General features: G+C 38.5%; 1 protein-coding gene across 2 annotated transcripts in view; it reads right to left on the reverse strand.

Annotated features, from left to right (window-relative positions):
* Positions 1-2,019: 2,019 nt before the first annotated feature.
* LOC149080754 (ephrin-B2-like) overlaps positions 2,020-27,367 on the reverse strand; it is a 418,983-nt gene continuing 393,635 nt past the window's right edge. For both annotated transcript variants that reach the window (XM_089237444.1, XM_089237445.1), the window contains exons 2-6: positions 12,619-12,760; positions 12,347-12,515; positions 10,790-10,894; positions 10,434-10,673; positions 2,020-7,881 (exon numbers count right to left, since the gene is read on the reverse strand). In XM_089237444.1, coding sequence (XP_089093570.1) covers positions 7,733-7,881; positions 10,434-10,673; positions 10,790-10,894; positions 12,347-12,515; positions 12,619-12,760 — 805 coding nt within the window. In that variant the 3' untranslated portion in view covers positions 2,020-7,732. The remainder of the gene's footprint in view (positions 7,882-10,433; positions 10,674-10,789; positions 10,895-12,346; positions 12,516-12,618; positions 12,761-27,367) is intronic.

A 27,367-nucleotide genomic window follows, 5' to 3' on the forward strand; every position in this document is an offset into this window, starting at 1 on the left:
CCACGACTCATCCTCTGTGATCTTTTGTTCGTTCATTTTCCTGTTCTCAGTTAAGAACCAACGCACTGAACAAGCACTTTGTAAAACAAGTCTTTCACGGAACACAAACGACGCTCAACTGAACAACGGTGGTGGCAGATGGTCAACACCTGCCGCTACGCATGTGCAGCGTTTTGCTTCGCCAGTGTTGCCAGATCGGCCGTTCTGACTTCATTCACCGAACTTTACAGAGGTTGTATATTATGTAACTGAACTAGAGATTGTTCGCGTCTATGTAATTAGATTACAAGATTGTGTATTTAGATACTATTATTACTGTTACAGAAAGCTAAGCGAAAAGCGTTTGCGCAGATTTAGTTAAATTTTTACATTTCGTTAGCGCCTTCTTGGGGCAAAGATGCCCGTACCACATTTGGGCAAGTCAATTTAAGGAACAAGCGGATGCTCGTGTCTGACCAGCACCTCCTAGGGATAGAAGGCCTCTGCACTGTTTGCCATAAACGTCATTCATACTACCTAGCAGGTTTGCCACATTTTGAAACACAGCATCCTATTTCGTTTCTTCTTATTTTGGCGTAAAATCTTCCTGATTGGCTCACAAATACCGCATAGTGATTGGATGTGGGACATAGAAATATCCAATTCTGAGTCAGATCATTTCTTTTCCTCACAACTATGATACTGGCACGAGCAGGGAATTTTTTCCCCTGAACAATTCTGAGGGAAAATGGACTACTTACTGACGTCACAAGCAGCTGAGGAGGCTTTCTATCTCTAGGAGGGGCTGTTCCTGCTCGCACCCCTTCTGCCGTCACTTATACTAATTTTCGCAATAGATGGGAGTCAGTATTCCTACCAATAAAACCTGCCACAACAATTATTTTGCCCCAATCCTAACACAGAACCGCTAAAAAAAAGTAGAAACAGAAAAATTCTGGAGGACATACCCTCCTTTTTGATGTCATGCACTCGGATGGCAATTTGTAGCAGGTGCGGCAGCTCAAGTTGTTTAGGCACCTAAGTTTTCAAAATTTTGAAATAATAATAAAAATTCACACGAGCAGGGAATTTTTTTCCCTGAATGTTCTGAGGGAAAATGGACTACTTACTGACGTCACAAGCAGACTACGGAGGCCTTCTATCTCTAGGAGGTTCTGGTCTGACACGGGCGAGTCAGGCAAATGGTTAAAATGTGTGGAAACCAATCGCGATCGAAGCCAAACGTTGTATATAGGTGAAAGCCGTATCGCGCTGAGTGACGTATAAACGTCTCGGATTTGACGCCCTTCTAAAGTGTAGAAAGTCAAACTTTTTCCAGTTGTTTTTAAGGTCAATAAATTTTTTTTCACCCTTCCACCTCGGATTTGGCGCTATATTCCCTGCGTGTTCTTCTAAGGCGAACAGAAATCATTGTTAGAGGACATGGGTTCAATTCCCTGCAGAGGCAGTTGAATTTTCTCTTCCCTAAAATTCATCTTCGCATTAGCCAGCTGTTGAAAAAAACTTTGTATAGAAATCATTTTCCCCAATTTGTTTTGGTGAAATTTTTTTTTTTTTTTTTTAATTCTCACTCTTTCAAATTTGGCACTCCTCCTACAGTGGGCCGAAATAATTTTCCCCGATTTTTATTGATCAACAAAATTATTTTTTCGCCCTTTTCAACTCGGATTTGACACCTCAAATTTCTGGAGTGATGCCCCGTGTGGCCTAGGAGCTATCCCTGGGTATCACGATGAAGTTTTTTTTTTGGCAAGAAATAGTCCCTTGTGAATGAAAATAGAACTGCCAAAAACTACAAACTATCAAGTGATTTGAGGCTCGATATTTAATATCCCATAACACGTGTCAAAATTAAGTTTAGGGTAGCGGGCAGCACATGGGCATTCCTAATTTAATATCTTATTGAGAATCAAAATACTGCGTCTACTGAATACTTTGAATTTAAATTTAAAAAAATCTCAAATTTCAAAGAAAAAACAAATGCAAAAAAATTCAATTTTTCTTCCTTTTATTTGAAAAAATGTCGTTAAAAAGGAAAAAAAAAAATTACACACAAAATAAAAAGCACAATACAAATACAATTTCTCTTCTAAATTCCATCAAACAACGAAAAAAAAATAATAATTACATTTATTGCGGCAAAAAAAAAAAAAAAAATTACAAATAAATTACATCAATATGAGCATCATCACAATTATTCAATAAACTAATTACTAATAATAATCAATTTATTTTCTTATTTCAATAACCACATCTCGAGCTTTTACATTCCATCAATGTTAATGCCACTGGATATTATTATCAACGCAATAATATAATTCATTCATAAAATGTAATTAATACCCCGGATTACAGAACATTTCTTGATATGGTACCACACATATAACATCTTGGGTGGGGGCCCCCCCCCAAAAATTTGATGTTCTTCAGATGTACATACAATACCAGAATCATTTTTGTGGTGGGGGAGGGGGGCCCGAATAACACATAAATCCTAAAAACGGGTAAAAGGGTCTTTCAGTGCATTTCAAACACGATATAACATCAATTACACATTGATCTTTCCTATTGATTTTTAATCCATCAAATACAATGCACAGCTCGTGGGGGTAAAAAAATTAATTGAAAATTAATACAGTAGGACCTCTCCCAAATATACGGACAATTCGAGACACAAATTCCCTCCCTCACTTCAAACGGGGAATTTGAATTTTTCCCCCCTTTCAACCTAACTCCGTTTCAGCTTTTTCTACTAACCCCCTTGAACTACATGCCTTTGGCAAATAAATGTGGATTATCTCTATTTGACGGATCGGAAATAAATCCGATTATCTTGGGGCTTAACCGCACGTTAGAAAAGGGTAGAAGGAGAAAGAAAACAAATAGAGAAACGGAAGAAACCAAATAGAAAAGGAAAAAAATATTCGGTGTAATAGAATAAGTAGATAAGAGAGTATACAGTATATTTCTCTTCACTACCAACCTACGTGTTCTCTTTCGCTATTACATGTGTATATAGTAGAAAGGTACATTACTAAAGATGTGACGGAAATATTACCGCTATAGCCAATAACTGTCCTGCGTGCCGTTTCATTTCTAACGATTGGGCGTCACTTTGAACAGAAAACTGGTTTTTCCACCTTCGATAACTCCACCAAGGTATGTAGACACCTTAAGTCATGGCCCCACTCAACGGCAGCCGATAAGTCAGCCTGGATTTTTTTCCAGTGGCTGTAACCTGATCATGCGTTGTTTGAATGACGTCACTTTAAGGCTCTAGGGTTGAGGGATTTGTAAATTCATTCTTTTAGCTTCTATTAAAATTCAGGATATATATATTTATATTTAAATTTTTTTAGACGTTACCTTGGAACCTTTTCCTTGTAAGAAAGAAGCCAAGAGTGATGTGGCAGATACCATTCAAGGGCATCAAAGTACTCCCCACATAATACAGATCAAACAAAAAAAAGCATGGATTTTGCTGGAAATATTCACTGATCGGTTAACCCTTCCAGCGGCTATCCCGAGATATCTCGTCGAATTTGATCTGCTTCATTTCGACCACCCCGAAAAAATCTCGGCTTCTAAAAACGCATCGAAGTGGTTTTTACAGTGTGTGAACATGTTTTCCATTTCCCCTCCTCCAATCAATTAACAGCTAGTGGGCGGAGTTAGCTCTTGTTCAAGGTTAAACAACAGAAGGAGCGAGAAAAAAAAAAAGACCATGTTTTTTTCCTTCCAGCACTGTAAAGAAACATGCGCTCAATATGTAAATAATACAAAAAGATTTTTGTTCCCAAAAGAAAATATTTCTCTTCCCAGAAAGACACACAAGTCATGGCAGGTGTTTTTTGTATCATAGTGAGGGAAATAAAAGCGATGGGCGGAGTAAATTCCCTTGCTGGGGGAAAAAGAAGGTTATCTGCTCGCAATTGGAAAACAAATAATAATTCTTGAAAATAAGTGGCAATTTGTGAAGGTTTCCCAATTTCTAGTTATAAAATGTGGATCAGGGAAGTTTTAAAAACCGCTTAAAGGGTAAAAAAAACCACTTTATGACAACTCCCTTGTAAAAGGAAACATTCTTGAATTCCCCCCCCCCCCTCCAAACTGCACATTTCCTTTGCAACCGATGGATATCGGCCTTCTAAGGTCTATGAAGTATCAAAAGCAATTTTTTGAAAAAAAAATGTTTACATTCCGTAATGATGAATGTCCGGATTATATTTTTGAGAGTTCCTACTGTGATAACAATACACAACATTATTACAGTATTTTTTTTTATCCCCTAATGGGTTCCGAAATACAGCGCACAATACAAAAATTGCGAAGGAGAGAATTAGATTGCCCTATAATATACACAATACAAAGAAAAAAAAATTTACACGCAATGTATTTACATGAAAAAAAATACACGATAAAGGACTAGCAAATTCATAGATAATAAAATATTTTCTTTCAATAAAATAATTAATGTTAATCTATTATTAAATGATATTTATCATTGAAATTCCATGATTTTTACATTATTTAGAAGAAAAAAAATTTCCATCACTAAAATTGAATCTCTACATTCCCATACTTTTATCAAATGACTAATTTATTATCGTTCCATTAATGTGATAGAAACATTATTCGAGAGAAGAGAGAGAGAGGAAAGAGCTTAATGGTTAATTGATAATTTCTATAATGAAATCTTTATAGTAATAAAGCCTAAGATAGAAAAATGGCTAGGCATGTGTAATCTGAGACTCCAATTATAAGGCACTTTGTACCGCAATCAGCATTAATTAGCCTTCGTTAATACATTTTTTTCTTTTAAAATTATTTGGCACTGATATATTTGTTCGTTTATGTGTAGAATTTTCCTAAAAATGTTGTGATTAATGATAATTTTGTGAATTTCTCAGGGCAGGGGTGTTCCCATGATTAGACAAATAATAATGATGTGTTTATAATAATGGCGATGACGTGTTATTAATGCTATTAACTAATGCCGATAGTTATTTTTTTTCAACTAAGAGGGATTGAGTTTTGCCTTGTTGTGAATTTGACTCGGATATTTGCTCTGTTATCAATTCATGGGTGATATTTGCTATGTTATCAACTCATGAGTGATATTTGCTATGTTATCAACTCATGAGTCTGATATATCTTCTGTTATCAATTCATGAGTCAAATATTTGTTCTATTATCGATTCACAAGTCTGATATTTGCTCTGTTATCAATTCATGAGTGATATTTGCTGTGTTATCAATTCATGAGTCTGATATATCTTCTGTTATCAATTCATGAGTCAGCTATTTGCTCTGAGTCTCATATCTTCTATGTCATCAATTCATGAGTCCGCTATTTGCTCTGATATCAATTGATGAATCAGATATTTTCTCTGTTATCGATTTACAAGTCTGATATTTGCTCTGTTATCAATTCATTGGTTAGATATTGACTAATCTAATTTGTTCCATTATCAATTCAAGAGCTGGAGCTTGGCACTATTGGTGATTAAATTGAGCTGGAAATTGACACCATTGACGATTCAGGAGATGGATTTCAGATCCATTGTGATCTCCTGAGCAGACCTTAGCCCTGTTATGAACATGAGTCTAGTTTAGTTTTTACTCTGTTATTCATTCTTGAACTATATCTTGCCCAGTTATGAGCTGAATCTGTGCTTTTTTTAATTTATGAGTCTGTTTCCTCCTGATCTTGGCTCAGTTACAAATTCATAAGATGGAACTTAACACTGTTAATTACTTAAGAGCCATTAGCAGCGTTGGGATTTCATGAGTCAAATTTTAACTCTGTTGTGATCTTTGAAAGACTTTAAGTCCTTTGTAAATCCACGGGGCTGACATTTAATTTGACATTATTGATTCATGAGCTAATACTTTCCCACTTCTAAGGGATTCATAAGTATGATTGTGGCTCTGTTGTGAACATCAGTTTAATTATTACTCAGTTTTTCACATTCATGATTTGTGAACCAGCATTTATCTCAATTATAAAAATTCATGAGCTGGATCTTTGCATTCTTGTGAATTAATGAGGCTGATATTTGCTCTGTTATTGATTTGTAAATTTTAACTTAGCAGTATTGGTTATTCGAGAATCAGCATTCAGCTCTGTCGTGATAAATAATAATTTTTGATCTGCTGTAAACTCATGAGCAGGATTACAAATCTGTGGTGAGCTCATGCACAGCTCTTAGCTCTATTGTGAGATTTATGGGTTTATAGTTTGGACTCTGTTGTGAACTAATGCATAAGACTTCATCCTTGTTGTGAATTCATGGGATTTGCTCTGCTATCAATTCATGCGCTAGAACCAAACACTGTTTGATGATTTAAAAGTCGTTTTTTAGCTTTGTTTTGAACTTATGTGTGATGCTAGCTCTGTTGTGAACTTATGCATGGATGTTAGCTTTGTTGTGAATTCATGTGTCTGATGAAGTTATGAATCGGAACTGAGCTTTGTTGTCGATTCAAGTACAGGATTTCAGCTCTGTTTTGAGCTCATGTGAGAATCTTTCAGGTCTGTTGTGAATTCATGCACAAGACTTCAGCCCTGGTGCGAGTTCATATGGATGGTTTCGGTTATTAATTCATGAGCTGAAACCTAGCATTGTTAGAAGTTCAAGAGCCAAATTCCAGCTTTAATGATTTTACTTTGTAGTGAAATCATGTTTTGGACCTTAGCCTTGTTTTAAACAGCAGTCTAATTTTTTTATTATGAGTTTCGACAGATATTTTTACTCTGTTATTCATCACTGTCATCAATGAAATAGATCTTAGCTCAGTTATGATTTGATGAGATGGATTTTCACGATTTTGTGAGATAAAAATCTGAGTGAGCTGAATCCTGAAATAACATTGAATGCTAAAAATAATTAGAGGATTTTGCTACTCAAAAGGCTAATCAGCAGAAATGAGTGGTAATTTTTTTTAAACTAAATCTAGCTTTATACACGAGTGGAATGATTTGAAAGGTGAGCTCCCCTGCCCCATTTAACACAAGCCATGTAAAGATTTCATGAAAACTCCTCATGTTTACATCAACTGAAAAAAAATTTATCTCGCGATCATAGAAATAAAAATCAGAGATTCGTGTAATCTGCTGCAGTTTCTTGTCAGTCCCGCTGCAGCTTAATAAATAGACAAGACTATAATAATAATAATGTACAAAAAAAAATTTCTCCGCATGTACATCTTGGACATGCACGACACATTAAACAGACAATTCATACAGAGGCGAGGGGGAAAGAGATGTATCCAGAGAATTATTCTACTACAATGAATAAACATGTTACACACACCGATTTTGAAAGTGACGGCTGAACATGACAATCCAAGGATACACACTCATGTTCACAATGCAGTCTGTTTTATATATTTTGTACATCACAGACAATTATAATTCACCATTTTTAGGGGGAGGGGATTGTATAATTAATGATCATCGGCAAAGAGAGGAGGAGAACAACGAATAAGTTACATCCGTCAAATAATGTCCGGTTTACACAAAAATGTCTGTTTCCAGCACACAACACCCAATGTTATTGCCTGATAAATAATAATATCTGACCAGATTCAGCAAATGTCCACTGTGTGTGCCGTCCACTCTTGTCTGTATACACATCATCTGTGAGTTTTCTTCTTCCTGCGCTCGTCCGAGGCAACTATTTTAATATAATTTACACTGTCCAGGGGAAAACCGAAGGAAAAAAAGGTCTCATCTGGTACTGAATATGTAATATATTAATGATAATGCAACTAAAACTATGCAATTCCGAGAAGAATAGTTCATGGATGCACTGTCCTTGCTGTTCACTAGTTCTTCGTTCTTGGCTCTCGTTTCGTTTGGCAATTTGTCTCTGTCTTCTACAAAAAATTAAATAAGTTTGATGTAAGTTACGAGCATTAAAAACATACAGTTATTCATTTGTACCATAGAGAGGGTTGAAAGCTCACGACACATTTGAAAAAATTTATTCAAAACCACTCGCCATATAAGAGTGTAGTTTCCAATGAAATGTGCTCATTGTGGATCAGGAATTTTATTTCAGAAAATGAACGAAAATAATTCGAAATTTCACTCATAGATGGCGACCCTACCGTTTGTGTGTGCACTGTACTGCCATAAACTATTGGACAGTTCGAAAATTCATAACAAATTGAAGGAATCTGTATATTTGAATGTGGTTTGTGAAAAAATTCTCACGTAAGGGGAATCTCTTTTTTGCTACCAAAAAAAAAAAAACTGATAGAGGGAGCTGCATGAAAGTAAATCACTGAAAATATGCAAATCAGAGTTCTATAAAATGCAGGGTGTACAATATACGGCTCATTTCTGAATTTTCCTGTTACTGGCACTTGCATAAGGTTTTCATTGCGACATTGCCATTGATGCACTATTGGTGAAGTTGTTTTACCTCAGCTACGAATCCCCGACTAAAGTTTACGAACGTTTTGAAAGCAGAAGAGATTGAAGAAAGGTTCAGGCCCAATCACTCCTGCTGGACTGCCATGCAGCACCCTCTATCATTTATCACCCTCTATCGACAAAAATTTGAACTGATAATTTCTCTTGCACCAAAACAAATCCTCTTTCGTGAAAAAATAACTTTTTCCCTAACCTCATTCAAATATACATATCGATTTCTTCGATTTTTATGAATTTTTATACTGCTCACGAATTTATGGGACAGCCTGTATATGGTTAATAAAAGACTCAAAAACGCGAAAATCACGCAACAAACCCATACGTGAACTGATGTTAAGAAATGTTAGGCAAGTGATTCCCTACATCAGTGTGCCCCAACATTTTTGATGTCACGAATGCTCCGCAGTAAATATCGATGCTGCGCGGACATTCCCCTAAATGTGTCAGAAGGTCAATTTAGACGTCCCTCCCGTAAAGCAAAAGTGTACTGTTCTTTACTATTTGCACATCATAAAAAACTGAATACATATAAAATTTCACAGCACAAAATATGTCATTCATGCAATGGTAGTGTATGAAACGATCTCGACCATCTTACAATGTGCTCACAGACCCTCGTGGATCCGTGGACCACAGATTGAAAAACACTCCCCTACATTCAATGGTTCAAGTACGTAGCATCTAGAAATGTACAAACAGCATGCGCAAGCTTAGAAATACATAGGATGCATGCATACCCCTGGAAATGTAAAGGATGTTTAGTTAAGTTGATGGAAAGGTGTTAAAGGTCTTAAGGATGTTAAGTCCAAGAAAGACGAAAGAGGCACGTTTGAAATGCGCAGGAGGCTTGCTTACCCCCTCCCCTTCCAAGAAATTCGTTCGAGGGCTCTTTATCCTTAAAAATCTGAAGGAGTCTTGCCAACTAGAAATGCAAAAAGGACATGCGCGCAAATAGCTTGCTTATCACTCTGAACATGTGTAGAAAGAACGCTCGTGAATGCGCAGGAGCTTATCCCCCCACCCCCCACATAGAAAAGAGTTTAAGGCCTGCCAATTCCTAGAAAGGCAAAGGGCACGCTCGGAAATGGCCGGGAGGCTTTCTTACTGCTATGAACATGCGCAAAAGGAACGCTTAGAAATGCGAACGAGGCTTCTTTATTCTTGGAAATGCGCAAGAGGTTTGTTCACCCCCCCCCCATAAATGCGCAGGAGGTTCACTTACTCCCTATAAATGCACAACAGGCATGCTTACCATGTATAAATTCGAAGAGGACAAAGCTCGGGAATGCGCGGAAGGCTTGCTTAACACCCTCATCATGAGGAAAAGGCACGCTTAGAAAAGGAGGTTTAATTTCTCCCTAGAAGAGCAATATGAAAAAAACTTGAGTGTCCTTGAACATGGGGGAGGGGCGAATGTACGCTATGCTTCGAAATGCCATCAGGTATCACCGTCACCTTCTCATTTTTATCAACCATATCATGCTAACTCATGCCAGCGTTGGCATGGAAATCATGCAGCAGGGCACCTTAAGCTGGGGACTTTGGTGGGTCCACAAAGCTTCCTCTATGGCAGCGGTTCTCAACCGGTGCTCCGTGGAGCCCTTGGGGCTCCTTGTGGCTCCACTCTCCGAGGGGCTCCGCGGCCGCTTCAGGAAAATATAAAAAAACAGTATAATTTAAAAAATAATTATAAATATTTTTAAATATTAAAAATAAATCAGTGACTTTGATGAATAATTAAAAAGTTGGCCTCCGGGGCTCCGCCATAAAATTTTTTAACTTAAAAGGGCTCCGCGCGAGTCAAAAAGGTTGAGAACTGCTGCTCTATGGTGATATTGTGTTGTGAAAAAATTATAAGAAAATCGTCCACGACCCCTTCCTGGCTTTAGCCCCGTCAGCATCGCACTTGTGAAGGCTATGGTAGAAATTATGTAAAAATTGCAATTATATTATATATATATATATATATATATATTCGGTAATTAATTACCTGTCTTTTTGGACGAAACCTTGCCCCTCTCTTCTTCCCTGGGGTAATCGAAGCTCTTGAGGGAAGGGTATTTGTTTGTGATGAGAGGCGGGAAACGGAACGGGCTCAGCGTCGTAGGCCGTCTGTAGTAGAATTTCGGCGTGGTCCTCGCTGGCATCATCGACGTCGGTCTGGTGGTTGGTGCTGGCGTTGTCGTGGTTGTTGTTGTAGTCGTGCTGGGGGTGGTTGATGTTGATGAAGCTGCAAAACAAAACAAAAATTGAGTTCAAAATACATAAATAAATTAGGCACCAGAGAAAACATTATACTGAACATGACAACATGCTTGCAGACACCACAACACAGAAGATACATACTCTTAGCGGGATCACAGCAAACTTTAAAGATGACTTTCATGTTGTGGGTGGCGCATTTACCACCTATCCTCTGATCGAGGGCCTCACCAGCACCACCTGATGTAGCTAACGATAGCAAAAATAATTTAATTAATGACAAATTAATGAATAATACGTTATTTAATAATTTTTCAATATAGTTACCAATCGCAGAAAACTTCCAAATTTATACCAAAGTTTCAACCACGCAACATCTTTACAAACAAGGATGATTTTGGGGATATGGGGGAGGCGCGGAAAAGGGAAGGAATTTCGAATACCGATTTCCTGCAGTTCAGAGGGTGGATTCGGCAAATTCATGAAATTTTGAAATTTAGAGAAGAAATAACTGATGAAAAATTTTCCAGAATGGAAAAAAATTTAAAAATAACAAAAGAAATGCACTGTATAATTCCAGAATAATGAAGAAATATTTTTCTCAGAGTCAATAAAAATTCATAATTGACGGAGAAGCAATTCCAGAATTTGGATAAAATTCAGGACTGATGAGAAGAAATGATTCTGGAATAAAAAGAATAACTGAAAATTAATAAGAGAAATGATTGCAGAACCGTTGAAAATTCAGAATTGATGAGAAGAAAAAAAATCCCAGAATAAATGGGAAATGATTCAGTAATTAATGAAAACGTCTTCAGAATTGATGAAATTTTGCAATTAACGAGGGAAACAGAATCTCACAAATGATGAGAAAATAAATGACTGCAGAACTAAGGAAAATTAGGAATTAATGAAAAAATGTTTTCCGGAATAACGAGAATTAAGAATTAATGAAGAAATTTTTTCCCGAAAATAACGAAAATTCAGAATTGATGCAAAAATAATTGCAGAATTAATGAAATAATTCCAGAATACCATGAAAAAACTCAAAGAATTGGTGAAGAAATAACCCAAAATTAATGAAAATTCAGGATTCACGAATTGTCCAGAATCACTGAAAATTCAGAATTCATAAAAAGCAATAATTCTGGAAAATTTTTTAAAAAAACGAATGAAAAAAAATCATTCTAGAACAAATGAAAAAATTCAGAAATTATAACAAAAAAATAATAATGAAAGGAAATGAGACAGCATTTTTAATGAGAGAAATCAATCTAGAATGTTCCTTGAAATCCAGAATTTGTGAAAGAAACAATTTCAGAAGCTGCCAAAATATTCTGTAATAATTGACAGTTTGATTCGAGGACTATATTGATATAGGTAGTTGGATTCGGGGATCCGGGGCCCTAACAGGGTTTAAGATACGGTCGCATTTTTCGCGAAACGCGAAAGAAAATCTTAGAAGGCGAAAGAAGTATGTAGTAGCCGCTTTTTCGCAAAAATGCGTACAGGAGGTACAAAATGGGTAGACATCCAACCTTCAGTCATTAGCATTGCAGCATTTTGCTAAAGCTCCCCCCCTCCTTTCGCTTTTTTGCTAAAGGAAGCTTAAACACCCTGTGGTCCCTAATAAACTCCTTCGAGACGCCACCGCTTACAAGGAATAGCGCTAAAACGAAATGAAACAAAAATTTAACTTACATATAAAGTAGTAGTCTTGCCCAGGCCTAAATTCCAGACCACCAGGCTGCGGCGTAAAAGACCTGAAGGTAATGGTGAAGTACCTCACAGTATGAGGTTTATCACAGAGCGCGATGATGCGGGAGCCTGGATTGGTGATGCGACACGAATCGTACTCCTCTTTTGACACCTGGAAAGTATTAAAACAAAAAAAAAGGAGATGAGTCCACCGAAATATGCAAATGAAAAGAACGTACCAGTAAAAAAAAAAATCACTGGAGTATTTCTCTTACGTTATAAATGATGTATGTTTCGACATCCTCTTCCCTCGTTCCTGGTGTGTACACGGGACAGATGATGTTCACCTGATCGTATTCAAATGGAATGTTGCCCTTGTTTACGTCTATGATGTGGTCGGTGTTGTCTATCCGAAATCTAGAAAGAACAAAAATGAATATTTACATTACCGCACAGAGTAATAATTGTATTTGTTATTCGATAATCCAAAAAACCGGGAATGGCGGCAAGACATTCGAGGTATTATTGCGATTGGGAAACACTGTTCTATGGTGCTTCATGGAGTACCGTGGTGCTCGCGAGCAACGGGTTGAAGATTCCTGCTCTACATCATGGTAAGTAATCAAACTCGGTTATAACGACATCGGAGATTCCACGACATTTTGTCGTTATAATCTATGTTGAAGTTTGTGAGACGTTTTTTACAAAGAAATATAATCAAATACCGTGCATTAAGTTTTTATTTCTTTATGATGTTTTTATTTCTTTATGATTCGGGTGACCATATTTTTGAAAAATAGGGGAAATTGGGTTAATTAATACGGGACGTCTAGGATTCTCGACAAAAATTTTGATGTGCATTTCTCAAAATGTATTTCTCGCCAAGAGTGATTTATAAGTAGAGCCCGGATAATACGCAAATGCACATACATAAGTGCATATGTAATTGCATATATTTTAGTACTTTTTTATAGTTACTGCATATAAATGCAAAAAATCACCGAAATTTCAGAAAAAGTGTGTGTATATATACAGTCAACCCCGTTAGTGCGTCACCCGGTTAACACGCCACTCCGCTTAGAGTATCACTTTTTGGAAGTCCCAATTGTCCTCAGGCAGGAATTGGCAAGCTATGGCTTACTCCGTTTAACGAGTCACTCCACTTACTAAGTCATGTTTTTGCTCTCCCAAAAGTGACTCATTAACAAGGTTTGACTGTGTGTATATATATATATAGATTTATTTATTTCTAGCATTTTTTCTATTACAATTCGCATGGGTTGTTTTACTCATGTTTTTTCAATTTCTATGCATATATTTCTGCAATTTTTCGTAGATATTTTTCATTTTTAGGTCAAATTTCTGCATATTCAAAAATGTACGGTCGCCTCTCCCCTCCCATTTTTTTGCGCATATTTCCCCTTTTAAGAGAAGCTTCGGCGTTTTTAAATGCATTTTTTTTTTCATTTAACGTATATTTCAATGGGGCATGCTGAAAAAAATTTTAGAGCATTTTTATTTTATGCATATTTCATTGTGGCATATTTCAGCATTCTTAAATGCATATTTTATCAATTTTTATGAACTTTATCCATTTTTGGCACTTTTAAAAAATGCATTTTTTATTTTCATATTTTTGCGTATATTTTTCATTTTTAGTCCCACTATTAGATGAATTTGTTTCCGTGTTTTGTACATATTTTTGATTTTATGTCATTTTAATAGATTTATATCAGATTTAATCAATCTCGGCAATTTTAAATAAAGATTTATCGTAATTTTTAGAGCATATTCCAGCTTTATTTAGCGCATATCTAGTGTATATCTTGCCACTTTTTTAAGCGCTTATAACCAGCTGTGCCGTCTTAGGGCATGGTCCACCCGGACACGGCCCGGAGGCCTCATACAAATGAGAACGCGTTGAAATTTCCGAGAATTTGCCTAATAGGGCATCAGAAAAATTACTTGGCCCAGGGTATGATTAAGACGGCCCTGATAACCGGCTTTATTTATGAGCAATATTTGACAATTTCGCCGACATTTACAGTGCTAGTGCAACTCTACTAAAATGTATTTTGCGGGGGAGAGAGAGAAGAATTATTGACGTTATAGCTGAGGTGTCGTTACAACCGCGATTGACTATATTCTAGTTTAAATCGCACTTTTAAATGCCAAGTGATTGATTTTCTATTAATATCAAAACGTGTCACGGACTCCTCTCCCACCCTGTCTGCACATGGATTAGGATAAAAGCCGAGCTGCACATCTCAGAAGATATTCAACTACTCCGTGTTGCCACAAAATAATTATCTAATAGAAAGGTCCAAAAGAAACAGCTGGAATATTCGTGTATATAAAAGGTATCTTCAACCCGTTGCTCGCGAGCATCCGGCGCTTCCCCTGAAGTACCTAGAGTGCTCGATGCTCGTGTTCGATTTTGTGCTCGCGATCAACGTTGCAATTAAAGACCTTGTACAAATTACATTCAAGGATTGAAATAATCCTGATTTCATGCATTTGTATGTCAAACTTGCCGTAAAGGGTGCTCCTCTTTTGATGATGGGTACAGGCAGTGAGTGCTCGCGATTAGATTAGTTGAAGACTTCTGCCCCGTGACGAAGTAAATACACAAAACCCTGTAAATATAATTAACACCAACTTTACGTTTGGTTTGTCCAACTCTAGATGGCGCTGCAATTCCACCAAGAAGAAAGTATCTCTTCTAATAGGGAGAGAAAGAGATCCTCACACACTCCCATAAGTAAAAAAAGTTCTTCCTTCTTTTGTCTTTTCCTCCTCTTTTTTTTTAACTTCTCGTCCCAACCGACAAAACAAAAAAGAAGAAAAAAAACGTACGACGATTGGACGCGCAAATGCCACAGGAGGAGGAGTGAGCGCCGAATCGCGTAGTTTGCGAACACATGGTAACGCCCAATTGGACGAAGTATGCTTCTTGACCACGCCTCCATCCAGGAGACACGCTCGGGCCGGTGGGCGTTACCGACGCGGGTTAATTCCCGAAACCTCTTCGTGACTAATTGACGGCGGAGATCTCTGGCAAATGAATCACACAAAGGATTTGCAACTTCTCAAGAAAGAGGATGCAATTTTATTTTTTTTTTCGTTTTTTGAACAATGAGCCAATGACTATCGAATTAACCCACAGAAATTTCTAGGAATCTCCTCCACATTATAAAAGAGTTGCACGCAATGAAGTGCAAGGTTGCGGTCTATGTGCCAAATCTCGAGTCTTCCCGCCACTTCGCAAATTTTCCAGATTCCACAGAATTGTCCCTTTAACAACCACAATACATACCACAATGTTGACAGTTACCATGACATCAAAAATAAAATACAGTAAAAGAAAGTATTGAAAGATTGACGATCCCCTACGTGTAATGGAATGGCATAGCTTTTTGATTCCAAATTGTTAATTGCAAAATGGTCAATGTACCGGACTTTTCCTGAGGAACTCAAAAACCAGTAATTTTAAAAAAGTCTTCCTCTTAAGTTAGTAATCAGCAGTATCGTAACTAGCCATTCCTGTGAAAGAATTTGCGTTTAGGTCCCTTCAGGCCCATTCTGTCCCCGCTCCAAGTGGGGGCACCCGCCCAGGCACTGGTAATCAGTGATCACGCCAGTAGCGATCCCCTAGCGCCCGAGTGGCTGCTGGTAAGATGCTATGTTTTCCCCCTAACGAGCTTGAGGCGACCACCGATAGCCAGCGCCTTCATTTCCAACCCACCTCATTAATGGCAATAAATTGCAATATAGCGATATGGCCAGAGTTGGTGATTTTGGTGAAGTAGTAGTGATCCTCATGATGAAGGAGATGTAGACCTTTGAATTGTATAATGGGTCTGCCACTCTGCATAATTGTTTGGAGGTCACAGAATTGTCCTTTCAACAAGTGGCTGGCCACATCACGAAGACGCTAGACTCGGAGGCCGCGACCATAACTTATACAAAGAGTACCACATAGCAGCGGAGGAATGTATGGACGAACATGAAAATACGAGGGCCCGATTTCTTGTATGGAAAATAGGGGAATTAGCCCAGCGTCCCACATACTGTATGTATGTGTACATATATATAAGCGAGATCTGTCATATATATATATACAAGATTCATCGAAAGACCGGTTATTTGTGTAAATGAAGATTACAAGGAAGAAAATTCATCACTGCCCCCACGGGGACACGATCCCCGGTCTTTCGCTTGCCAGACGACGAGTGCTCTACCATCCAAGCTACCATCCAATATATATACAGTCGAATCCCATTTAAACGAATACCGTTACAGCGAAAATCTCGTTTAAACGAACACTTTTCAAATCCCCCAGATAAGTTTATATAGGAACAATGCAAAAACCTGGAATTCTTTTGTAACGAAATTTCATTATAACGAAGTGAATTCTCCGGTCTCTTGGAGTTCGTTATAACGGGATACGACTGTATATACAGTCAAACCTCGTTAATGAGTCACTCTTAGGAGAGGAAAAATATGACTTAGTAAACGGAGTAAGCCATAGCTGTGCCAGCTCTGCCCCCCCCCACCTCCTAACGCATATATCCGAGACGTACGAGTGGGGGGGGGGCATAGGGGCACTCGTGCCTTCCGTCAGACAATCAAAAATCTATTTTTTAATGCAAAAAATATACTTTTTTAATTAAACTTTCGAAAGAAAATACCTTGATATGTTATTATAACCAGTTTCATATTAATTTCAATGCTATTCGAAGGCTAAGAACTCAAAATTTCTTTTTAACAAATTCATTGCGACCTACCCTCTAAGCCATATATGGTAAACCCTTGGCCCGCAGATCAAATGTGGCATGTCCCCCCTAAACCTAATTTTTGTGAAAATGAACTAAGCAGAACATTTACAGATCGCTTAAGTGTCCCGTGGCACAATTCCAAAGCATTTAAGCTGCCCGTGGCACATATTCAGGTCACTCTAGTAGGCCCCTGGCACATTCACAGACCACTTAAGTGACTCGCGACGCAGTTCCAGAACACTTAAGTGGTCCGTGGTACAGAGATCCCTTCAGTGACATTATGCACAGTTTCAGAGCACTTAAGCGGCCTCCAGTGAGGTTCTATATCACTCAAGTTACCCGCGGTACATTTCCAGATTTTCTATATATATATACATACACACACTTCAGTCTTTTCGAATATTTATTGTTCTCTAGAATTCTTTTCAAAATCGAGTTGTTAGTAAATTCTTAGGCCTTACGTAATGTTGCTTTCTTTCATACACATCACAGCTGATGGTGTTTTTGAGATGTTCTATGTTGGAATTTTCCAGCTTCCCAAATCACACGTCAGAAACCTTAAAAGCACAAATTTGTCGAGTCCGAATAGAAAAGTTTAATTACCGTAATGTGGGGGCAATTTCGCACCAAGAAGGGTTACTTTGCACGAATGCTGAAAAAAAAAAAGGATTCAACGTTACCAGGCGGCTATTCTAATAAATGTTTCCAAACAGTTTCGATAATGCCCAACAGGAGACGCCCAATAGGTCAACTCATGTATTTGAGTTACTGATGCAATCTTCATTTCATTTATGACAGCAGCATAAATGTTTAGCAAACGGTACTGAAAATGGCGGGTGCATCAATAACGCAAATACTTAGGTTGACCGATAACTAGTCTTCTTCTTGGACAGAATCGAAACTTTTCAAATATTCCTTAGAATAACCGCCAGGTAACGTAGAGAATCCTTTTTCAGCATTCATTCATAAGTAGCCCCGTCCCGGATTACGGTAATACCCCCCCCCCCCCCCCATGTATTAAGGAGAGCAAATGCTAGACATTTCACGAAAAATAAAACCGGAGGGTTCGACTGTATTATTTAAGTTCGTACTTTTTGAATATCACTCGGTTCTAGCGAAGGGGGATGGCTCTGCTGGTTATGGGGGGAGGCGGTAGAATTTGAATAGCCCCATGGGCGGTAAAGCCTTAAATCCGCTTCTGGGTTCGAGAGTATCTCAATACAAGGACAGTGCTGCAAAGCAACATTTAACGACACAATCGAAAATTGCCACATGCCAAACAACCGACATACGCAGGTCATCACATTGTTCAATTCACATACATTACAAGTTACATAACAAGGATTCGTAGCTTCAGAGTCGACCGTGTGTCATACACAAACGTTCGAAAACGAAAGTCACAAGTCTGCGCGATGAAAACCAGAGTGAAAGTAACTTAAGATATTTGTTATTGTTACAAAATTGATCTCATTGTTAACTAATCAAGTGGAGAATTTCGAGAACAGGAGAAAGAATGGGAGAAATAATTTGCAAACAAGGGGGGGGGGGAGATGAGAATTTCCTAACCTTCTGCCTCTTTCTTATTTTATGCTCCATTATTAAAAATGAGAGAAAAAGTTTTACGCTGGGACCCTTGCTGCCTCCTATCAAAAAAAATATATAACTATTTGTTGTAATTCTGGTAAAATTGGGTTTTGGAATTGAAGCCGGTGTTCAAAATGAAAATGAACAACAAGATCAACAAGATATAGTACAATATAATGTATATTATTTATTTTTATGCTACCTACAGGTGTAAAGTTTTATGCGCCACAATACCGATTACTGTATGCCAAAAATATAATTTTACTGCTGAATAAGTGATTCTGCCACAAACATAAAAACGCAGTAACCGGTATTTTAACGTACGCGCGCGCGCGCGGTTCACACTGGCATGCAATATGAAGTATGCATTTATATGGTGTGATATCATATATTGTCCATTTTCATGCTGCACACCGGTTTAAAATAAATAGTAATTTATACTTTAACGAGCACAATCTGTAACACAGTTTTGTTTTTATTTGATATAGATATACATATATATGTAGATTGATATAGATGGCAACAGAGGTCCCAGTCTACGGGTCTAGTTCAAGCAACATATATACATCTATACGAAAATATAGGAATGGGGGAACGAATAAAAGACTATTCGATAACCAGAAGGGTTTTTTTTTGCTGCGTAATGTGTTGAGGCGCGTACACATTAGCGCCCCAATCTTGTAACGTCAGTACCCCCCTAGCAGCGGTTCTACTCTGTTCAAGGGTACACAAACTTCCTTTGCGTTTCTTTTCTATCCTTTGTGTTCGTTGAAAAAAAATCGATTCCGGGTGGGTCCATTATTGAGCAACCAATTACGAATACTTACATTATTGCATAATCCGCGTGCTAAGTATACATGCTCCTTAATATACGCTTAAGATAAGGGCTGCATGCTAAAGATACCGCGAGCTCATAAGATTCAACACCGTGCAGTGTAGAGTTAGTAAACTGCACAGAGATGTTCCTAGAATCCGCGAACAATAACAATAATTAACGACAAAGCGAATTCGAATTTGTTTGTTCGTTCGTAACCTACTAGTTACTATAAATAAGTTCGGATTTTCCTTCGAAAAAAAAACAACCAGCTCGAGAGAGAGAGAGAGAGAGGAAAAAGTGGAAACACAATCTTTACTAATCGTGGCGGGATTCTTGACAAGTGTTGAAGATGGAATGGTCTGCCAACCGGACTCCGACCGCAGGTGGCCTCGCCATTCTCACGAAAACTCTCTGGTTTGTGACGGACGTTCTGGTTAACTTCTTGTTAGTACGTAGCTGTGTTTCTTTTTTTGTGCTTATGAGCGAGACGTCCAAAGAAAAATTGCAATCAAGTAAACACGCCGACTAACAAGGCAGGAGAACCTGTAGGTGTCCAGAATGTTCTACACACGTGAAGAACTTTTTTTTGTTTGTCGCATATTTCAAGCCTGGTAAGGTTACCAAAGAAGAAAATTGTTTAATAATGTTTAGCATAGGAGAGCCTAAACGAGAGAGGAGATGAGAGTCAACATCAGCCGCTCTATTTGGACGATTTTTGTTCCGAATTCCTCACAGTAAATAATTTGGTATAGAGTATGAATTGTGAAAAGATGCAGTATTTTGCAGTTTCAAAATACAGTCAGCCTCACCGATTCTAGCATAGAATATCTGATTATGCGAGGGAACAATTTAATTGCCATTGTACAACGTTAGTGCAGTTTGTATATTGAAAACTGATGAAACATCTATATATACATATTGATTTTTTGTCTGTCTGTGTGTATGTTCTCTATACAAGCTCTCTACAAGTTTAGACTGATCGACGCCAAACTTTACATATATACCAAACGGGACCCGACTTGAACGATATGGTACTTTATAAGTTCATCAGAGCTGGGCAAATGCCCCAAATGGGCAAAAAACTGTCAGGAAACAATGGTTTCTGAGCCTCAACAATCACTTTCGAAATGTTCACTTTGGTTACAGTGGTTTCCCTAGCAATACGTTTCCGACATCCATATGCCTTTACAATGGTTTTTCACTTCTTTAATGCCGCCCGTATTATGTATAATAGTTTATTCCTTTGTAATGGCTTGTCGCTTTTTCAATCCTCCCAGTAATTGAAGAAAACCCGGGCAAGTGCCGGGAATTGTAGCTAATATCTAATAAAGCTTCTCGAATACATCAGACATAAAAAAATGAAATGGAAATTATATATATTTGCAATGACCACAATACCTACAATTTTGATTTTTCATCGGGAAAGTTAGCGCTCTCTATTGGCCCAACAGAGAAGGAAAATAAAAATAACTAAATGTTCGAGTTGTGAAGACAACTTGAATACTTGGAGGCCAGTACCTACTAAAAAATTTATCTATCTTTACTTAGTAACATATTTTCTAGGGAATCCAAACGTTTCATTCAATAGAAAGTATTGTGTTTAGTTGATGTTACTAACAGTTGACGTGTGCAGCGTAACATTCGATAAAGCAGGGGCAAACCGTTGAAATTATCATATTAGAGTGGGGAACTTTAACATTTTCTCTATGGGAGAAATGCATGGTGGATTTTATCCGTTTAATCGGGGTATCCGTTATCCGATCAAGCGGGGCCTACCGTGTTTGAAAAATGTTTCTTATAATACCATAAATGACAAAACGGGATTTTTCGGCAAATTCTCGGTGGTAACTGCATGGAAAACCAAACAACCAGAACTCGTGCCCTCGAGTCGGGCTGAGACATTTGCGGCTTGTTGGGAAAAATAATTCGCCCCACTCTACACATAATAATTATTTTCTTGATCAAGTTAATAAAAATCGTCTAATTCGACACTCGATTCACACTACCACCAGATACAAAGCCCGACTTTGGGGGGGCCTTCACGACTTGGTGAAAGATTTTTTTATTACTTTCATAACATTGATTTACATTTACAGCAGATCCCGCATATAACGTTCTCACTGAGAACGTTTTCCCGCTTAATACAACGTATATTTTCGTGATCCGTATAGTCTTTCGAATAATCATTGAGTTCTCTAGCTTGCAGCGCTTTTTCATAGTAGCTTTTCAAGAAACGTTGTAAGCGGGATTAACCGTATCTACCAGGAAATTAAAAATTTTTATCCTCAGTCGTGAAGGCCCCCAAAATGTCTGCTGTATCCAGAACACCCTGTAAAGTGAAAGTCGGACGCTGTATCTAGGTTGTGATCAGGCCCGTTGCCAGCAATTTCGTTCGGGGGGGGGGGACCAAAGTGATAGAACAATAGATCGGGCCATCTTTTTCCTTTTTTTCGGTCATTTTCGAACATTTCGGGGGGCCAGACCCCGAAGTCCCCACCCCGCTTTTGGCCTTGGTTGTGATACCTTAGCTTCTCAAGATACTTTCAAACTTCAATGAAGGCTCCGCAATCAAACTCCAAGGTAATAATGTGTGGTGTTATTTCTTTCGTGAGGCCGAGCTGAGAAAACTGATATCATTGAATAGAGGTAACATTTAGGAACCAAAAATTGTGGGTTCTCGAGGCAAATGCCACACTTCCCTAGCAAAAATCAGGACCAGTGCAGCTAAATAAATGTATAAGTCAAATGAAAATAATAACAATTAAACAAGCTTTTTCTATGCATTTGCTAAAAAGACAAGACAGCGGCCCTTATTTCTTACGGCCCGCTGGTCTTACTTGCATCATACATAAGAATCGATCTTTGAAGTCCACAAGTACAGCATACCGGGGCAGGAAAAAAATCCCAGGGGCCAGGTCACCATGGCAACTAAAAAAATTGGAATTGGCGCTTAATTTTTTTCATGTATGATAATGTGAAATGTTCATTAAATTATTATTAATTTAATAAATTAAATCGGAAATTATGCCAGACCGAAAAGGGGGGGGGGGGTGTCCCAGTCTGACGTATGCGAAATCTTTACCCTTTTTTTACAGTATATCCAATGACTAAAGGTGAAATGGACGACTTCAGTGACGTCACGAGCTTCGAGCGGAGGCAATTTGCTGTAGAAGGTGCTGTGATCGGTATATTCGGTTGCCGACCTGTGGTCTAGATCAAGCACCAACGTGACGAATAGCACGCCAAAGATGAACCGCAAAAAATATCTCAAATTCCATATACCTTTGCAGGATCCCTTTTTCAACGCGAAATTGCTCAGAAATTGAGCAATTTCCCAATTGACCTACTGAAATATCAATTAATTGCACGTAATTTCCCAAAGGGACGAGCAATCTGCGCGTGTAAAGATAATTTTGAAAGAATGCCTATAACAATGACAGCAAGTAACTAAATGTGATTAAATTAGGGCGTCAACAGGGCCAAAAGAAAAAAAAAGCGCACAAGTGTTTCGCGTGAAAAAAATCACTTTCTTAGGGCTACCACACGCACACATACATGCAGGGGGAAAAAAATCAAAAGGACCACATGGGGGGTGAATTCCATGTCAGATACGAAAAAGATAGAGGAAAAAATGGCGGGCGGTTGAAGTTTGATGGCATAAAGATGGAGCGCTTCTCTTCGGGGGGCCCCCCGACGCGACGCCTTTAAAGGGAAACGCCCCTAGGAAAATGGCAACCTGGGTACGCCACCCAAAAACCACCAGCAGCTAATCCTCACCCACAGCACATGTGAGAGGTGAAAAAGAAAGAGAGACAAGGAGAAATAATAATACCGTAATACTATTTTACACCACAAGAGTCACATAACCCACACTTTTTGGGAGAATGTTTCTTCCTTGAGCTACCATCATAGGGTACGCCCATCCGTTAACAGTGATATGACTGAACGAATACTTTTATGTTGAAAAAGAAAAAAAAAACACATAAAAATCCGTCCTGAAAAGGCACTGACCTGTCTGTCCATAGACGGTGATGACAGAATGCATAATGCACGGAACTAAAATTCTCATCAGAAGAGAACCAAGTATTATCGTGCCCGCGAAAATACCTAATGAGGAAACCACTACTAAACCACACATACACTTCGCCTATATTCCTCTGCGGAACTTACGACGAATTGGTACATGTTGGAATTTGTGTGTGTCTGTGGTGATTCCGTGAAGTTTGTTTCTGTGTAATGTTTGTTATGTGGTGCCATCTGCCATCAATTTTTCTAACTATGCGTGAAGTGTAATGATTGAATAGTATACCGTTGTAGGCCTGTTGCTCTCTGCGGCGAGACTTTTTAACGGCTAAGGAAACGACTGTGAAAAACACAAGGCACAAGTCCGAAACAAAGTCTGCTCAGTTGCCAGAGGGAGACTTTGATTTTTATTTAAATCGAGTGTCGCGCCTGTTCAGCTAGAGCTCAGTCTGGTACACGGTCTCATTTCTGGATGAGCTAGCTCTCCAGCGTTAAGCGGTCGCGACTCCGCCGAGAGCAGGCACACCTTCAACACGACAATTACGCAAAAATTAAAATTTAAGCGTCCGCAATTTCCAGATCAAATTATGGTGGCGGCACCAGTACAGCGCTGAAACACGTAACTCGGACAACAAAAATGTGCTTGGGGGTCTCACATGCACTCGGCGCACACGTTCTGGCATGAGCCATTTCGTTAGAAATTCCCCAGAGGAATGTTTACGAGGTACACGTGCAGATAAATGCCATCATTTGATTTTAATTTGCCGAGAAATACCTTGATTTTACTGGTTTTATGCATGTACAGTTAAGTAATAGTAGTCACAGGAAAAAGGTGGCGGCACTTAATTTCTTTCTTTCAAACCGAGCACAACTCAGGTCTATGGCCAATTTACTACCTAGTGAGTTGTGCCGGAAGTGTAAGTGTGTGTGAACCTAAGTCTGTGTGCGTATCTAGTGTTGTGTTTGATATTTAAGTGTTGCCGTCTATATTTCAGAAGTGAAGTGTAATGACTGAATTACATTTGTACTGTTTGTAGGTCTGTCGGTGATTAGTCGAAGTCACATCCCCATTCCCGTTGGATATCACGAGGTTTACAATCAGTAGCGTACGAAGGACTATCTGGGGCGTTAGTTTTTTATTGCAAAATAACACTAAAATCTCGTCATGTGCGTTGATGTTTACACCAATTCGATTACTTAATTCTAAATAGGCGTCTACCGTGGATACCAAAAAACGAGGAAAAACTGCATAACGGTACGGCATTAGAATTAGACGGTGTAATTAAGACCAAAAGCGTTAGCGTGGGGGGGGGGAAGAGAAGAAGAGGGCTCGTGCCTCGTAAATATTTTTGCACATAAAATATCTAAAGAAAATACCTTTTATGTGCTGGTTTGATCGACTTCTGTTAATTTAAATGATTTTTGAAAGTTAGTAACTCAGAATTTCACTGAAAGAAATTCCTTGTGCACTCCTTCCCCCAAGGCAGGGCCGCAGCTAGGATTTTCGCCGCCAGGAGGCAAACATTATTTTGCCGGCCCTCACAACTTTGACATTCGAAACTTTTATCACAGAGTTCTGTGTTCCCTACGAAAATTTCCGGCCCGGGGCAGTTTAAACGGTAGATCCTGCCCTATTTAAGCACTCCCCTCCCCCATCCACACATAAATAATTTTGAATTAATTGCAATAAGATTTAAAGAAATATTTAACCGAACCACAGGTGACATCAATCGAGGAGTTTGATTTGTTCACTGACATCAAGTGCAATACAGTGAAGTCACCTTATCGTAAGTCTCTTACGCCCTCGAGCCCCGTTTGTGGTGCGCTCTAAAAATTATAAAACACGGAATCCGACGTCGAATTGTCGGTATCTCGGCGCGTCGTTTCGGCGACACTCCGCATCTATCCCACTGCAAGTTTGGTAACTTTTTTTGTTCTTAGGCCGGGATTTCACTATAAAAGTTTGATAAAAGTAATTTTATAAAACTTGAAAAATGCCACCAATAAGATTATCAGTTTCATTTGGTCGAATGTAACCTATGAACTTTATTGGTTGAATTTTTTGAGTTTTATACAAGGGATTTTATCAAACTTTTATAGTGTAATACCGGCCTTAGGCACTTATAAAAAAGAGCCCATGCTGCATATAAAATGGAACCAAGATAATACCTATTAAACCCACGAGTAGAAGAAAATAAAAATCCGAGGAGGGGTGGGAGGGAGAGAGAGAGAGATGACGCGAGCGGTGGTAATTTGTAGCCATTTTTCACACCTCTCCTGAGAGGAAAAAAAAAAGGTGCACCTTCTCTTTTCACCTTCATATAACCCACCATCTTCTTCTGGAAGAGGTTCGGCAACCAATGGCATGTCTCGAATGTCGGCAAAGAGACGAAAAAAAAAAAAAAAATGAAAAGAAGAAGTGGAAAAAGTTGTGGCTGCCAACAACAACTTTTTCCTCAAATTCATAATCGAATGTAACAAAACACTGCTCACTATAACACCGTATATAACTACGAGGGCTTCCATTTCCAAGGCCATCTCTGAATCGCCTAGGGGCCACTTTTTTTTTTTCTTCCAAATAAGAAAACCTTGGGGATATGTGGACAGAGTGCCTGTCGCGACGTTTTTAAAACGCCGGTCTTCCACCGATAACGATAACCCGTGACTAAAAGAAAACGAATCGTCATACATGGAATAAATGCGAAAACGACTAACGAATCACAATTCCTAACAGCGTCATCTATTGACGCAATTAATGTGTGTGTCTGTGGCAAAATATTCACAAATAAAAGATCTATCTGTTGGGAAAACAATAAATATAGTAGAAAAGTTTGTTATTAAATGCACAGAAATGTGTATTAATTTTTTATTTGTCTCATTTATTTTGAACTGTAAAAAAATTATGAAAAATAAAAGCAAATAACTTTATGACTTTTATAATTTAAATTTATTGCTAATATTACAACTAACTAACCCCGTATTGTTTATACAAAAAAATGAATAAATAAAAAATAGGCCTATGGGGCTCCGCCATAGAAATTATATACATGAAAGGGCTCCGTTGGTCAAGAAAGGTTGAGAAACCGCTGCCCTAAGACAGTGTTTCTTGCCCTTTCTCAGTCTACGCCCCTCTATATTTACCATATTTTCATCTCGTGTGCCCCCTCCACCCCTAATCCACGAGAGACCTTTTCTACTACGAATTGAATTTTATCAAAACTGAATTTATAATGAACGGAATTTTTTAATAATATCGATCTCTGGAATCCTGGGCAGACACGGATCCAGGGGGAAGGTGGGCTTTTTTTTTTTTTTCGTCACTAGTAGCTATTATGTACTCCCGTACCTCTTGATCGCCTCACTATGTGTTCGGCTTAAACAGCCGAATTATTTGAGAAAAATAGGCCACAGTAAAATACGGGACGCTCCAACGAACAAACCAACAAACAATGCCGCCTTAACGCATTGGCCGAGGTATACGCAGGGGCACGAGCCTCCTGCGTACGCCTCTGTCACCAATCAAATCCATCATCATATTTGAATGGTCATCTAATCAATGCCATATCGGGTAGCTTAATCCATGGAGTTCATTCACTTGTACACCATTCGAGGATGATGTCACTCTCCACCACCATCCTGTATATTAGGGCACTAAAAGCACATAAGATTAAAAAATGAAGATCATGTGCTTAGAAAAAAGTGCTCTCTATCCAGGGTTATTTCTAGGAATATCACGATCACGGGCCTGCGGGAAAAATGATGCTCTGGGGAGGGCTACTTGGCGAGAAGCAACATCTATCAATTTACACTGGTGTTTCCCAA

Source organism: Pholcus phalangioides, unplaced genomic scaffold, assembly GCF_987345545.1.
Source record: "Pholcus phalangioides strain wild (caught in Gottingen) unplaced genomic scaffold, Ppha-v1.0 ptg000010l_1, whole genome shotgun sequence".
NCBI lineage: Eukaryota > Metazoa > Arthropoda > Arachnida > Araneae > Pholcidae > Pholcus > Pholcus phalangioides.